At 42.3% G+C, this 15,758-nt stretch overlaps 1 protein-coding gene across 1 annotated transcript in view; it reads right to left on the reverse strand.

Moving 5' to 3' along the window:
- The window catches only part of LOC124619672 (glucose-6-phosphate isomerase), a 98,628-nt gene that overhangs the window by 22,828 nt on the left and 60,042 nt on the right, over positions 1 to 15,758 (reverse strand). Inside the window, exons 5-7 of the mRNA XM_047146213.1 lie at positions 12,546 to 12,761; positions 12,148 to 12,387; positions 10,201 to 10,340 (exon numbers count right to left, since the gene is read on the reverse strand). Of these exons, the coding sequence (XP_047002169.1) occupies positions 10,201 to 10,340; positions 12,148 to 12,387; positions 12,546 to 12,761 (596 nt within the window). The remainder of the gene's footprint in view (positions 1 to 10,200; positions 10,341 to 12,147; positions 12,388 to 12,545; positions 12,762 to 15,758) is intronic.

The following is a 15,758-nucleotide window of genomic DNA, read 5'->3' on the forward strand; positions in this document are numbered from 1 at the left end:
AGTGATTGTTAAGTAGAAAAGACTGCTGAATGGCCATCTCTAGCAGGGTCAGCTTGTTGGCAGTGGACTGAAATCTCTGGAATCCACACAGAGTGGCTAAGAAGTTGCCTGATCTCTAACAATCAGACCAAACGACAGTTAACCATTCACTCCACGGTCTTTCCTACACAGCTCGCTAAAGTGATACTCCGGTAACTACTGGGACACTTGCGATCCTGTCATCATTTGAGGAGAGGTATCAAAATTGCCTCTCACCACAAGTTGGGGAAGTGAGCTGACTGTAATATCAAATTAAAACGTTCGAGGATGATTTCCTTCAATGCTGGTGGCAGATGTCGAAGCACGCAGTACCCGATTGGATTGTGACCGGGTGCAGTGTCACGCATCTCAGACAGGGCCAATTCTAGCTCCCATATGGAGAAAGAGGAGTTGTAGGACTCTGAACTGGTGGATCTGGAGCCCAACTTGCCTCTCTCTACAGTCACACAGTAGCAGCGAAATGTCGAATCCCGGCTGGAATGGGCTGTAGTTTTTGCAAAATGCTCTGCCAGTGTCTGAGCGATGTCTTTGGGTGTTGTTTGGAGACACCCGTTTCAGTACGGCTGCTATTGTTAAACGACTGTGTTTGGCTTCCCATACTTAAATAAAACAAATGGAACAGTTGATGGAGTCCAAGAATGCTTACCACGACCTTTTTCTGCTCTCCTGGATTATACATCAAGCCTTGGCTCTCGCAACTTGAAAGAGTGTGAGGTTGTCTGAAACTGGGCAGCATTTAAACAGTCAAGGAGCTCCACTCCTATCCCGGAAAGCTGAACAGATTCATCAGTCCATCAAGGTACAGGTTGCCTCCTAAGATGACCTGAATACTTTGAGATGGATAAGTCAGCGGCATGATGGATCACTCGGGTGATATGGTCCACCCATTCCTGGAAGCTGTTATGGTGTTAGAACACAGCCAGTTGACTGAACACCGTCCATTAGCCCTACTGACCATCCATTCTGGTGGGTTCTGTTGATGCAATCCTCATCCAGCAAGTTAATGTGGAGTGGGAACTGGTCATTGGAATAAGGTCATCAATGACTTCTTACTGAACAGAGTCTGCAAGGGCTTTAGAGCAGAAAGATAGGTGAATGGCTGAGAATGACTCAGTGGCAGTACAGAAATGAGTGGGAGTACCAGTGTTTAGGATACACAGCTCTCGGGATGTCATGAGGTCCTCCAAAACCCAACTCCAAGGGCAAGTGGAGACATGACGAGCATTGAAGTCACCCACCAGGAGAAATGTGTGGGGGGTTGCTCCATAAGATCTGTGAGAGCCTGAAAGTCTACTGCATCAGACGAAGGTAAATACAAGGAACAAACTGTGCTCCTCAGATCCATGTGAATTTCATCTGCAACTGTTTGCAATTCATTAGTCTGGGGGAGAGTACAGTTGCGATGAGCATTATATACAAACACAGCAACCCCTCCTTTGGCCCTTTCCCCACTCTGGTCATCCTTGTGATAAACTGTATAGCCCCCTATGACAGGGGCATCAGACGCTTTAAAACGCATTTCCTGCAAACACATGCACACTGGGCATTCCAGTGCGAGGAGTTTCAGTTCCTCCACATGTGTCCTGAACCCATTAACATGAGACTGAAGGATGGGAGCCATTTATCACAGGGGTTGCTCTTCACCTTGTCTTTCCATCTACGAGGAGAGTCTACTGTATGAGGAGGCTCAGCTTTGGGGTGAGCTGGTCGCCCCAGTCTGACATCAAGGTCCATTAGCTCTGATGAAGAATCGAGAAGTACATCAGAGATGATGAGATCAACATCGTCAGACAATTTGCTTCCTGGCTCTGTCAGTAGGTGATGCTCTGTCTTCAACTTTTTGCCCTGAATGGGCTTTGGGGCCACAACTGTGGACCAGGTTGAAACTCTGGATGGGCAGATAGCTCCGCAACAATGGCAACCACAGCCTTGACCTGGATGGAGGTATTGGTTTTGAAATAACTGCAGCAGAGCAAGTGCACTCGGAGACACAGCTACTAGTGCTGACACTGGTAAACTCTGTTTGTGGAGCAACATTGGTTTTAGGGACTGGCTGTTTAAGAACAAACGCAAAGGAGGTAGTGAACGTTGGGGGCTGAAGGGCCTCATAAATCATCTTTGCATCTCCATACGAGATAGGTTTCGTAGTTTTTATGTCCTGTATATTCCTTTTTTCAAAAAAGATACAGCAGCCCCTACTCCAGACATAATGATACCCAGAGCAGTTGACACACTTCACAGGAGATGAACAACCACATTTGCCAAAAGTGGCTTCTCCCTTGGATCCAACAGTAGTGTGCCCAAAGTGCTGGCACTTAAATCAGTGCCTAGGGTGCGGAAAATAAGGCCACACACTGGCACAAAGGAAACATGTCTTGACATGCTGTGGAAGCTTCTTGCTGTTGAATGTAAGTATGAGAGAGTCCAATTTCACTAGATCGCCATCCATCCTTCTCATTATATTTTGTACATCAACAATGCTTTCTTTGGCCCACTCATTTTTCAGTTCTCCTCTGCAAATGTCAACGAGATCCCTGAAAGTCACAAAACCTTTGCTGCAGTTCAAGGTGTCTATTGCATACTTCCCGAGACATCTAGCGTTTTGGAGGTCAACTGCTTGCTGGGAATTAGAAGTTTCCACTAACAATGCTCCATTTTGCAAGTGCTTGACTGACTTTAAAGAGCCACAGATTCCCTCTAAGGCTTTTTGGATACAGATGGACAAAACCTTTTCAAATCTACCCTCTTCCGCTTGACTGTGAAAAACACACTCTGGACAGCAGCATGTGGTTTGTTATTATAAATACCACCACTCTGAATAAATCCAGAATAAGGAGCACTGGCTACACAAGCTCTCTTGTTTTATTGTGTGTTGGTACCTACCAGTGGCCCACTCTTTCCACTGAGAGGAGGAAGAGAAAACTTCAAAAGATTCATCCTGGTCCCATGAGTAGCTAGGGAGATAAAAGTCACCTAGACAGAGACCCGCATGCCTAGGTAAGCCTTATACAACTGAGGTGCAGCAGGTTTCCCAGAGGTTGCCTGCTAACAACTGTTCCATGTCAACAGCTGGAAGCATCTCATCGGTGCTCAGCACGTTAAGATTTAGCGTTTTTTTTTTTTTTTTCCGCACAAGGAGGTCCTTATAATGTGCAAATGTCACTGTACACCTAACAGGCCGACAACGTGTGATCTCCTTGGGAGAGGGGGGAAAAAAAGAAAAAAATTATTGAGAATGAAAACCTTGTGAAACACCACACAGGCACATAAGCTGAGTGCAATGGATGTTTCTGCAGAGCATGTGGTAGAGTAGAACACCATATGCAACAGTCCTATACATTCACGCCACCAAGTAGAGTAAAATATGCCTCATCCATCCAAAGAATATTCCTGGCTACATGTCATCCATTACCATGCATGCCAAGAAACAAAGGGCAAAGTCATAGTGTTGTGGTCTGTTTTGGAGCTTCATTTGGTGCACATTCAGAATCTTGACGAGATACCAGTGAAGAATGTGCCATACAATCTTTTGAACTGTTGACCTGGGGAGAGAGAATGGCCATAACACAGCTTAGCACTGGCTGCAGAACTTTACGCGTGAGATGCAACTTCATCAACTATCCATTTATTGACATGGGGCCTCTCCACAGTGGTTACTGTTGGCTATATTCCCGCAATGCAGTGCTGCTTTTGCTGACGTTCTGATAATACAACTTTACCAGCAGCTTTCTTCTCAATAGCCTTTGGGTTTCACACACAAAACTTAAACCTTCTTAACATTGTACAGCTACCTTCACAAAAGAAATCAACATGTGTCGCCAAGTGACAAATGGCATACTGACATCAAAACAGGGAACATTTCACATTCTGACTGCTTACAGTGCACAATGCATATTTTCACCTGTTGGCAGAAAGTGGAACTATCATTTTCCCAACTTACCCTACAAGCACAACAACTAGTTAACATATCAATGATGTTTCAGCCTCCTGCGATGTATACAGCTTGCACTGCAGCTCTCTGAACACTATCAGTTTAATTATAACATCCTGGTACTTTTGCACCTTCTGATGTCGGTCAATGGATAGCATGTATAAAGTGCCTCATTGAAAGGTAAGTAGAGACTTGCAGCTGGATGTGTTGGCAGAGGGCTGCAAATAAACAGAGTGGGAGATGAGAATGGAGAGGAGGTGATGGGGACAGAGGGGACGGAAAGTGTTGGGTGGAGCATGTGGGGCAGTATGCTACCATAGGTTGAGGCCGGCATAATTACGGGAGTGGAGAACGTGTTGTAAGGATAACTCCATCTGCACAGTTCAGTAAAGCTGGAGGTGGGGGGAAGTATCCAAATGGCTCATGTGGTGAAGGAGCTATTGAAATCAAGTGTGTGATGTTCGGCCGCATGTTGTGCCACAGGGTGGTCTACTTTGCTCTTGACCATAGTTTGGCAGTGGCCTTTCATCCTGGTGGACAGCTGACTGGTAGTCACACCAATATAAAAAGCTGTGCAACGATTGTAGCAGAGCTCGGAAATGACATGGCTGCTTTCACAGGTGGCCCAGCTCCTGATGGGATAGGATAAACCTGAGATAGGACTGGAAAAAGAAGTGCTGGGTGGATGGATTGGCAGATTTTGCACCCGGATCAAATGCAGGGATATGATCCTTGTAACAGCAGGTTGGGATCGGGAGTGGCATAGGGATGGACTAGGATGTTTTGGAGGTTGGGTGGGCGATGGAACACAACTATAGGAAGGGGGGGAGGAGGGGGGAGGGAATATCTCAGGTAAGATGTCCCTCATTTTCAAGGTATGATGATAGGTAACCAAAGCCCTGGCGAAGGATGTGGTTCAGTTGTTCCAGTCCGGGACAGTACTGGGTGATGAATGGGACACTCCTTTATGGCTAGGTCTTGAGGATGGTGAGAGGTTTGGGGGTGTGAGGGGAAATAGCACAGGAGATATGTTTGCAGACTAGGTCTGGGGGATGGTGCCTGTCTATGGAGGCCTTCATGAGACCCTCAGCATACTGAGCAAGTGAGTTTTTGTCACTGCAGATTTGCTATCCCCAAGTGGACAGGCTGTTTGGGAGGACTTTTTGGCGTGAAAGGGATGACAGCTGTCAAAATGCAAGTACTGTCGTTGATTGATGGGTTTAATGTGGACAGAGGTGTTGATAGAGGCATCGGAAATGAGGTGGTCAACATGTAGGAAGATGGCATGCTGGGTTGAGGACGACCATGTGATATGGATGGGAGAGAAGGTGTTGAGGTTGTGAGGCAATGAAGATAGGGTGTTTTGGACCTGAGTCCAGATCATGAAGATATCATCAATGAACCTGAACCAGACAAGGGGTTTAATGTTTTGGGAGGCTAGGAAGGTCTCATTTAGATGGCCCATGAACCGGTTGGCATAGCAGGGTGGCATGCTGGAGCCCACAGCTGTGCCATGGATTTGTTTGCATATCTTATATCTTCCCTTAAAAGGTGAAGTAGTTGTGGATTAGGATGAAGTTAGTGAGATGTATGAGGAATGAGGTAGTGGGTTTGTAGTCTGAAGGGCACTGAGAAAGGAGAAAGGTAGTGTTCAATGGTGATAAGGCCATGGGCATGAGGATGTTGGTGTCTAGGGAAGTGGCGTCAACAGTGACCAGTAGGGATCCAAGAGGTAAAGGGGTGGGGATGGTGGAGAGTCTGTGAAGGAAGTGGTTGGTGTCTTTTGGGGAGGCTAGATTACAGGCGATTGGTTGGAGGGGTTGAAATTCTTTCAGTGGTGGCACAATAACCAGCCACAATGGGGCAGCCAGGATTGTTGAGTTTTTGGATTTTTGGGAGCATGTAAAAGGTGGGTGTGTGGGGCATCATAGGGATAAGGAGGGGAATGGATTCAGGAGATATGTTCTGGGAAGGACCTGAGGCTTTAAGCAGGAATTGGAGGTTGTGTTGGACTTCTGGGATGAGATCACTCTGGCAGAGTTTATAAGCAGAGGAGTCATAACAGGTGCAGGCCTTCTGCTAAGTAGTCACTGCGATTTATAACAATGGTACCTGGGTAGCAGCATTTGATGCATAGAGCATCATCACACAATGGAGCTACTTATATGTTCCCAATTAGTGAGATACAAATATCTACATTCTTTTCGTTGACCCAAAAAGGCCATATAGAGACAACAACATAAATCTTTCTCACTTGTGTAGTGGTGCTGACCCGCACAAGCCGTAGCTGCCATAGCCATATTAATTGCAGTAACCAGCTGGCACAGTATTTCGCCATTATGGCTGATACGTATGTCGGTACCACTCGGTGAGTAACCAATATTGTTGCCTAAATACAGCATGCTCCTGCAGCAATGTGACAAGGAGCCATGTGATACCAGGGGATCTGCCTGTCAAAACACCTGACCATGGCCAGCCAGACAGCAGAAGGAATCAAAATGGTGGCCACTGTGGAATGACTACTGCAGTGTGACCCAAGACGCTTTGTCATTCTACTGTTGTCCACTTGTGCAGGCAGTCATCACTGTACACCATTCTACAGAACCATCTACTGTACAAACCAACATCAGCTCCAGTGAGCAGAGGGTCGAACGAGGTCCATTCTAGCCTATGACCCATTTAGTATCTACTAAATTGCCAGGTGCAGCCATGCAGACGTTGAGGCCGGGATTCACTCCTCAGGAGATATCGCCAAACAGCCGGCAACAACACAGAGCCACAGCTATGCTGCAAGGCAGGACTGTGTGGCCACCACTAACTCAGCATCAGCTGCATCGAGTGCCTACCTAGCAGCACCCATTGCTCTAAGCTACACTGAACCGTTTGAAAGTGATGGGTGGGATCCTGACAACACACTGCCCGCCGGGGACTGCAGGTTTGACACCCCCTCACTTGTTATGCATCAGCATTATGTGAGCACTGGATCTTCGATGTATTCTGAACTTATGAAATAAATCAACTAGTTCCAAACAGAATGTGCCCATACCGTATTTACTCGAATCTAAGCCACACTCAAATCTAAGCTGCACCTGAAAAATGAGACTCAAAATCAAGGAAAAAAAAAAAAATTTTCCGAATCTAAGCCGCACCTGAAATTTGAGACTCGAAATTCAAGGGGAGAGAAAAGTTTTAGACCGCACCTCCAAATCGAAACGAAGTTGGTCCATTGTAATATGAGACTCAATTTAAGTCAAATGAATGACGATACAGCTACAGTAGTTTGGTTCGAGTCGTTAAGCTCAGCAGTTAAGCTTTACCAGGTAGGCATTGCTATGCGTCAGGCGCTCCGTCCATATTTATACGGCTACCTTCCCTTTTTCACGTGCTTCGCCTGGTTTGAAGTGATTGCTTATTTTTCTTTGATCTGATAAGTGCCATTCTCCTTGGTATAGGTTTTTACGTCACTCAAAGCTGAAAATGCTTTATTGTACTGTGTCATGCATTGTTTGTCGCATTCTGATAATGAGTGTTTGCGGCCTGTCGCCGCTCGCGGCGTGACTTGCTTTTGTGCGCGGTACCGCCGCTTACAATTAAAAGAAAAGAGAGGAATCATCTCATTAGCAAAACAATGGCAAGAGACTGCTATTTGTTGTTACTTACACTGCTGCTTTCTTTGATAATGATAAACAAGAACCAAATAACAGACTGCGTATGATAGAAGCTGTTCTAAATGAGATTTTATTGAATATTTTTCTCCGTTTGAAAATCTTTGCAGACGCCTCTTTAGTACATTACATTCTGCACAGAAATTACAGTCATCTTAGATTTAAAAATCTAGTCAGTTGCCGTGCTTCATTTCTGACTGTATCACTATTCAGCATAAGAATAATACGAATATAAACATGACATGGTATGTATATTCTTCCGCGTTTGCTGTTGTCTCACTCTTAGTTTCGTAGTTTATTAGGCAGACAGGATTTAAATGAGATAGCAGCAAACACGAAAGAATACATGGCAAAATGTTTACATTCGTATTATTCTTATGGTGAAGAGAATACTGCATGTGATTCACAATTGATAAAAGTTCCTATTAGGAACCATCTCTTGTCACAGGTAGGAAAAAATTCAGAACGCAGAGTTAGCCATATTGACGGACAAACATCCCAAACAGTCTTACCAGTCGGATTTTCGTAGTACATTGAAAGGCTGCTACATTCGAAGATGAACAATATGGAATTTGTATTTACTTCATTGGGTAATGTAGGAAAATGCAGTGGTCGAAACTCAGGGTGGAGAAAAAAACTCTTCTTCCACCTTTTTTCTTTAAATTTATTTACTGACACAGAGGTTATGGCGCAAGTATTTATCTTTGTGCCTGCAAAATATGCCTGAGTAGCGCTACATATATTCGACGGCAGACGTTAGTCGTGGCGGCACCTACCAACATTTTTCAGAACTTCCGCTTACTTTGCACTCGATTCTAAGCCGCAGGCGGTTTTTTGGATTACAAAAACCGGACAAAAAGTGCGCTAAGATTCGAGAAAATAAGGTACTTGCACCTGCTATCACTACAGAACCTCCACGCTTGGGGTGAGGTAGTCTAATCGGCTGCCCCGACAAATCTACTCTCGACCTCCCCACACACCCATGGGGTCAACCCCACCAGTGTTGTCAACACTGTCGCACTCTGAGATACCCCCATACTTACATAGGTTTTCATCCTTTCAGAATATAGTGGCCTTTTCACTTTTTGTATCAAGAAGATGTCTGTCTTTTGTGGGGTGGTTTGTCTCAACATCATTCTGATTTCAGAATCATTGTGAAAGATACTTTTTATTTGCTATTTCTAATTAATGTAAGCCTTTGGTGACTTATTTTAGAGATGATGTTTTGAGTTTCAGTGGATCTGATGTTTTGAGTTTCAGTGGATCAGAAGTTTATTGTTTAGTACTGCATGATTCATTTGAAAGGTATGTCCCTAAGAAATGCCTTTTCATGAACACAGCTTCATCCCGGTCTGCAAGTGGTCCCAACGTCATTTCCTCAAGATTTATCAACGTTTTAATTTCAATTTTACTGTTTTCCTTTGTCATCGTTATTTTGTCCCACGACTGGACTCAGTAACTTCCAATTTGTTGTGCAGTCATAAGACAGATGAATGCCCAGTAGTCTCTGCATCTAAAGTTGTGGAACAGACATTTTTGCTGCTTTTTGTCACCTGATAAAACATCCCAGCTTACCAATCTGAGATACTAGAACCACATTTTTCCTTGGTCTTTGAAACTCTCAGCTTTCAAGATTTCACCTAGTTTCATCAATACTGAACGCAAAAGTTACAAAATTGATAGTAAGAATGCATTTCAAAAATCAAATAAATAAGATAATATACTGTTCATATCTCGTGCAACGGGCACAGTTTGAAGGTCATCCTGCATAATTGTCCAAAAGCTCAACAGCAAGACTTGGCTGTTCCAACAGCCACGTTCTCAAGAGTGTGAGCTGGTGTTAGCTAAGGGCTAAAAACTATAATCGTGTGCATTAAATATACTATTTTTGCAATGATATCAAAAAGTAAGTCAAATCATCACATTTGACTTAAGAAAAAACGGAATGGTTGAGAAAGAGAAATTGAACAATGGACAATCCAGACTGGAATATCAAAAATTATGAAAAGGATAGATTGCTGACATGTTGAGTTGCAGACAGGCACAACAAACACACTGTTACACACTAAGCTTTTGCCCATTTCCTTCTTCAGGAAAGAAAGGAAAATACACATTCACACAAGCAGGCCACTTCATGAACACACGACCGATATCTCCAGTCGCTTTGGCCGGACTGCAAGTGTTGCATTGAACAGCTAAAATGGCTGGAGATAGCAAAGCTACCTGCTTGTGTCAATGTGTGTGTTCTTTCCTTTCTCTCCTGAAGAAGAATTTGGCCAGAAGCTTAGTGTGTCAGTATTTTTGTTGTGTCTGTCTGCAACTCAATGTGTCATCTTTACAGTGAATAGCAGTCTACCCTTTTCATAACTGCTGAAATACAAACTGAGTACATGAACTATTAATGAGTATCTTGATGCATGAAGTAAACAATTAAGTCACGAACTACCAATGCTTTGTTCCACACACAACAATTTTAACTATCTATTATGTGTTTAAACAAACACATTTAATAAGCTCATTAAAATTCTCATTTAAATTATAAATTGTTGTAAAACTGAGTCTTACTTTCCATTTGATTCCATATCACCCTGCTGGAAGTATGCGGCAAATCTATGCAGATACTGGTCATATGGCAAGAGTACATGAGTTTCTGCCTTGTAAAAATTTATGTACCAAACCCCAAGAAGAGCAAGAATTACAGGTGCCTGTAACAAAGAAGCAAAGTCTAATTAATATTAACCTGACTTGACAATGTCAATGAACTACAATACAAGTTTGAAATAAGAGATTAGGGAGAATGTGGATGACGATTGTGTATGGCAACCATACTAAAATTCATGAAAGTTACACAAATCCAAGAATTTTTTTTCAACATCTCTATTTCATGAACAAGTAAAGCTTTTGCCAATGGCTGAAAATGTTACCCACACCTATTATATTTCTATTACCATAGTTCCACATGCAGGGCTATTACAAATGATTGAAGTGATTTCATAAATTCACTGTAGCTCCATTCATTGACATATGGCCACGACACACTACAGATACGTAGAAAAACTCATAAAGTTTTGTTCGGCTGAAGCCGCACTTCAGGTTTCTGCCACTAGAACGCTCGAGAGCGCAGTGAGACAAATTGCGACAAGAGCCGAGAAAGCATATGTTGTGCTTGAAATGCACTCACATCAGTCAGTCATAACAGTGCAACGACACTTCAGGACGAAGTTCAACAAAGATCCACCAACTGCTAACTCCATTCGGCGATGGTATGCGCAGTTGAAAGCTTCTGGATGCCTCTGTAAGGGGAAATCAACGGGTCGGTCTGCAGTGAGCAAAGAAACGGTTGAACGCATGCAGGCAAGTTTCACGCGTAGCCCGCGGAAGTCGACGAATAAAGCAAGCAGGGAGCTAAACGTACCATAGCCGACGGTTTGGAAAATCTTACGGAAAAGGCTAAAGCAGAAGCCTTACCGTTTACAATTGCTACAAGCCCTGACACCCGATGACAAAGTCAAAAGCTTTGAATTTTCGGCGCAGTTGCAACAGCTCATGGAAGAGGATGCGTTCAGTGCTAAACTTGTTTTCAGTGATGAAGCAACATTTTTTCTTAATGGTGAAGTGAACAGACACAATGTGCAAATCTGGGCGGTAGAGAATCCTCACGCATTCGTGCAGCAAATTCGCAATTCACCAAAAGTTAACGTGTTTTGTGCAATCTCACGGTTTAAAGTTTACGGCCCCTTTTTCTTCTGCGAAAAAAACGTTACAGGACACGCGTATCTGGACATGCTGGAAAATTGGCTCATGCCACAACTGGAGACCGACAGCGCCGACTTCATCTTTCAACAGGCTGGTGCTCCACCGCACTTCCATCATGATGTTAGGCATTTCTTAAACAGGAGATTGGAAAACCAATGGATCAATCGTGGTGGAGATCATTATCAGCAATTCATGTCATGGCCTCCACGCACTCCCGACTTAACCCCATGCGATTTCTTTCTGTGGGGTTATGTGAAAGATTCAGTGTTTAAACCTCCTCTACCAAGAAACGTGCCAGAACTGCGAGCTCGCATCAACGATGCTTTCGAACTCATTGATGGGGACATGCTGCGCCGAGTATGGGAGGAACTTGATTATCGGCTTGATGTCTGCCAAATCACTAAAGGGGCACATATCGAACATTTGTGAATGCCTAAAAGAACTTTTTGAGTTTTTGTATGTGTCTGCAAAGCATTGTGAAAATATCTCAAATAATAAAGTTATTGTAGAGCTGTGAAATCGCTTCAATCATTTGTAATAACCCTGTATTATTCTGTTTCTTGGTTAGGGAGTGTGTTGTTATTCCCAATAGTACATCTTCCCAATATGAAGGCACTTAAGGTAACATTATTGAAATCTGAAACATTGGGTTGCATATATAACAACATTAAAAGTGAGTTATTCAGAAAACTTTCAAAACTGCTCTTCTTTCCAGGTGTTTGCCTTAAAATGAGTAAAGTACAACAACCAACTTACATTTTTCTCAAGTGGAGTGTTGCAAAAATGGTTGTCCATGAAGTGAGCTCCCTTCAGCAACTGTTCAAAATTGTCAAATCCAATCGACAGAGCAATCGACAGTCCAATAGCAGACCATAGGGAGTACCTTCCACCAACCCAATCCCAAAAACCAAACATATTGTTTTGGTCAATTCCAAACTCCACCACCTTTGCCGTGTTCGTTGATAAAGCTACAAAATGCTTTGCAACAGCACTTTTCTGGAAACAATCAATGGGAGGCAGCTTTGATTTTAATACCCTTTTGACATGAAATGATCAGTATAAATTCAACTATAGTAAAATAATATAGTAATAATAATAAAATATTAGTATTATTATTATTAACAAACAGTAAGATAATCAATTTAAATTCTTACGTCTTTTGCTTTTGCCAGGAACCATTCTCGAGCTGATGTTGCGTTTGTTATTGTTTCCTGAGTAGTAAATGTTTTTGATGCAATAATAAACAATGTTGTCTCTGGATTCACTTTTTTCAAAGTTTCTGCTAAATGTGTACCATCAATGTTAGAAACAAAGTGTACTTGAGGACCAATTGCATAATGTTTCAGAGCTTCTGTGACCATTAGTGGTCCCTGGGGAAAAAAAAAAAAAAAAAAACTCTCATAAATACATGCAACATCACAAAACAAGTTTAACAAATTACAGTAAATTTCAATAAGACACATTTCTTGTCCCTCCCAGAATTTTTCTTCATAAGTGGAAAAGCTTTCCAAAATTTAGTGGACACACTTTGGACTGGCACAGCACAAAGCTAAAGTAGATTTTATTGCACTCACATGCTGTGAAAGCCTTTGTGTGCTTATTTTGTACCACTCATCCATGTAGTTCAGTTTCAGCATCTGCTGCTGCAATGGCCAGTCACACATGTGATTCTATACTGAAAACCTCAACCCTGTTCTGTTGTCTGCAACACTTATTTCAAAGCATTTCTTTTCTTTTCTCTGTGATACATATGTCTACTGTATGTACCATCCGCCTGTGTAGGACAGTATGAACTGCTATTAAAAATGACCAATCTTGCAAAGTGACTTCTGTATTGACCCCCTCTCCCCTATCTCTGTTGCCCACAAGCACTTATTTCAAACCAGGATTCTGTTTCTGTTGTACATTATCTTTCTATTTGCAGTACTTCAATATTCGATCTTTTACATTCTCCTGTACTTGTGTACAACATAACATATTAGTAACTCTTATTTCCAAAAACCCAATTCATGATTGCAATCTACTTGTACTGCTTCAAACATTGTACATTGCTCTACACAGCCCTATCCACTTTATTAATGCCCAAATCACCCAGCTTTACCATCTTTTTCACCATAGCTTGACTTCCTCTTATTTTCAGAATGCTCTGGTATGAGGAATATTCTTCCCTCACTCCTGAAAGTAGTACTCTGTTACTTGTCCAATCTACCGAGTGTCCTTATTCAATGACACTCTCGCTCTAATCCCTGCAACCTAATGGAGGGGCAATCCCTGTCTCACACATCTCTCTCTTGCCATCTCAAACAATTCAGTCACAAGCATTTCTTCTCAGGTCAAAGATAGAGCAATATATGTAAATGACCACTAATCCTGCAAACTAGTGCAGAGGATCCTACAGGTATGACTAGTAACCAACTATCTGAATAGCCATCATGGAAATCAACCACAGTACATCTTTTATCCCACAAACCTCTACTATAGTCTGGTCAAAATTACTTTACAATTGATAACTATGACAGCGGGTAGTCCAAGCTGGAGGCACGGACTGCATTCCATCAATCCCGCAAGGCCTGTAGCCACATCAACCGCCTGAAGTTGCCAAACCTTTACTCCATACTGCAACACTTGCCGCTTGTACTGTGTCGGAGTTCCGGACAGTTTGTATACTTTGTGAACGTTGCATCCTGTGATTTTGTCTGTTGTCTTTTTACTGTTGCAAGAGGTAATATTTTATTTGTTGTTACTGTTATTTTTTATGTGGTACTGAACAATATCAAAAGTTACGAGTGGAAAAGTTCTGTGTTCTTCTCTTGACCAGGGGACTGCCATACGAGGTCAGCTGAGAGAAATGATTTGCACATTTGTGCCTACTTAGACTGAATCACTTAATGGTGGCTCACTGTTCTCCATTAACAATGTGATCAGTACAACTGCTATGGCTCTGTACTCAAATAAAAACACTATTGTGAAGATTGGCAAGGAAATGTTTGAGAAATAAAATGAAGCTGGAAAAACATCGAAGATAGACAGTCTCAGGGGGAGCAGATTACAATATACGTAGATGCATTTGTTTAGGATGCTATTTGTTGTCATGGCTATTATTACCGTAGAAAGGAAACTCTGACATTCAACTTGTTATTGATCACCCTTAAACAATCAGGTCTTTTTCAACACAGTTTTGCATGACCTAGGATTTCACTATGGACATTTCTATGACCATTTTCTGTTGACGGAGAGGGATAATGTAGCTGCATGGCGATGCCAATTTTTAAGGCACAGCCTCCGTATGAATATTGGATGAAATAGTGTGGCTTAATGAAACATGGGGCATTTCTGGTCACGTTATGAAGCAGAGCTGGACAGATGACACAACTAATGGAACAATGGCAATGCCTTCAGGTGAGGGAGATAGATTTATTCTTTGTCATGCAGCCATCATGGAAGATCTTCTCTTGAATGGTCTCTGGCTTGTTAAATCAAATGAGACAGGAGATTATCATGAAGAAACAAACCACATTACATTTACAAAGTTGTTTCTAGAATCACTCATTAAAAATCTGGGGAAATTGTCACCTACTGAGCAAGATAAATGCTTCTGCATATTCAGTAGTTGTTGTCAAGGCACTTCCCATGGCAAAGCAAAAGCAGGAAATGACTGTGATTGGCTTCAGAGTTGTAATGTCAAAGTATGTGATAATCTTAGAAAGGTGGAGCTTATGGAACTGACATATCTCCATTAACAGTTCTCCAAATACAAAATCTACAAGCTGGCAAAAAGGTATGGGCACGCAATTGTTAAGTTACCATCTTACCACTGCTACTGTGGCCTCGTAGATTTAATATATGCGCAATTAAAAGTTTTGTTGCCAGGAATAAACTTACCCTTTCTGCAGTCTAAGCACTCACAAAAGAAACTGACAGTAATGCCATCTCTGAAGACTGGAAGAAGGCTAACATCATGTAGATCATTATGGAGAAAGCATGGCAGAATGAAGCTGTTTTGGAACATTCAATGGAGGAGATGACTATTTCATTAAATAGCAATAGTGACAGTTACAGTGTTACTTCAAGCATCTGTCATAGCAATGAAAGTGATGCTGGTAGAGTTTTTCCATTATCACCACAAAAATTAAGTATAGGCAGATTCGCCTGCATGAAGTGAGCAGTTTGCAATGGTAAGGAGCTACACAACAACTAACTGCAAAGGAAGATCATCTCAGGAAGTCATTCTACATAACACTATAAATGTCAGTGTTAACAATATAATTGCTAAAAAACTGAAGTAATATTTTTTGTACCACTTTTGTCCTTTCTCCCAGTCCTGGCTTGCCTATTTAAGATGCGTTTTCTCACCGCAATAAACATGC

This window comes from Schistocerca americana, chromosome 6 (genome assembly GCF_021461395.2).
Source record: "Schistocerca americana isolate TAMUIC-IGC-003095 chromosome 6, iqSchAmer2.1, whole genome shotgun sequence".
Taxonomy (NCBI): Eukaryota; Metazoa; Arthropoda; class Insecta; order Orthoptera; family Acrididae; genus Schistocerca; species Schistocerca americana.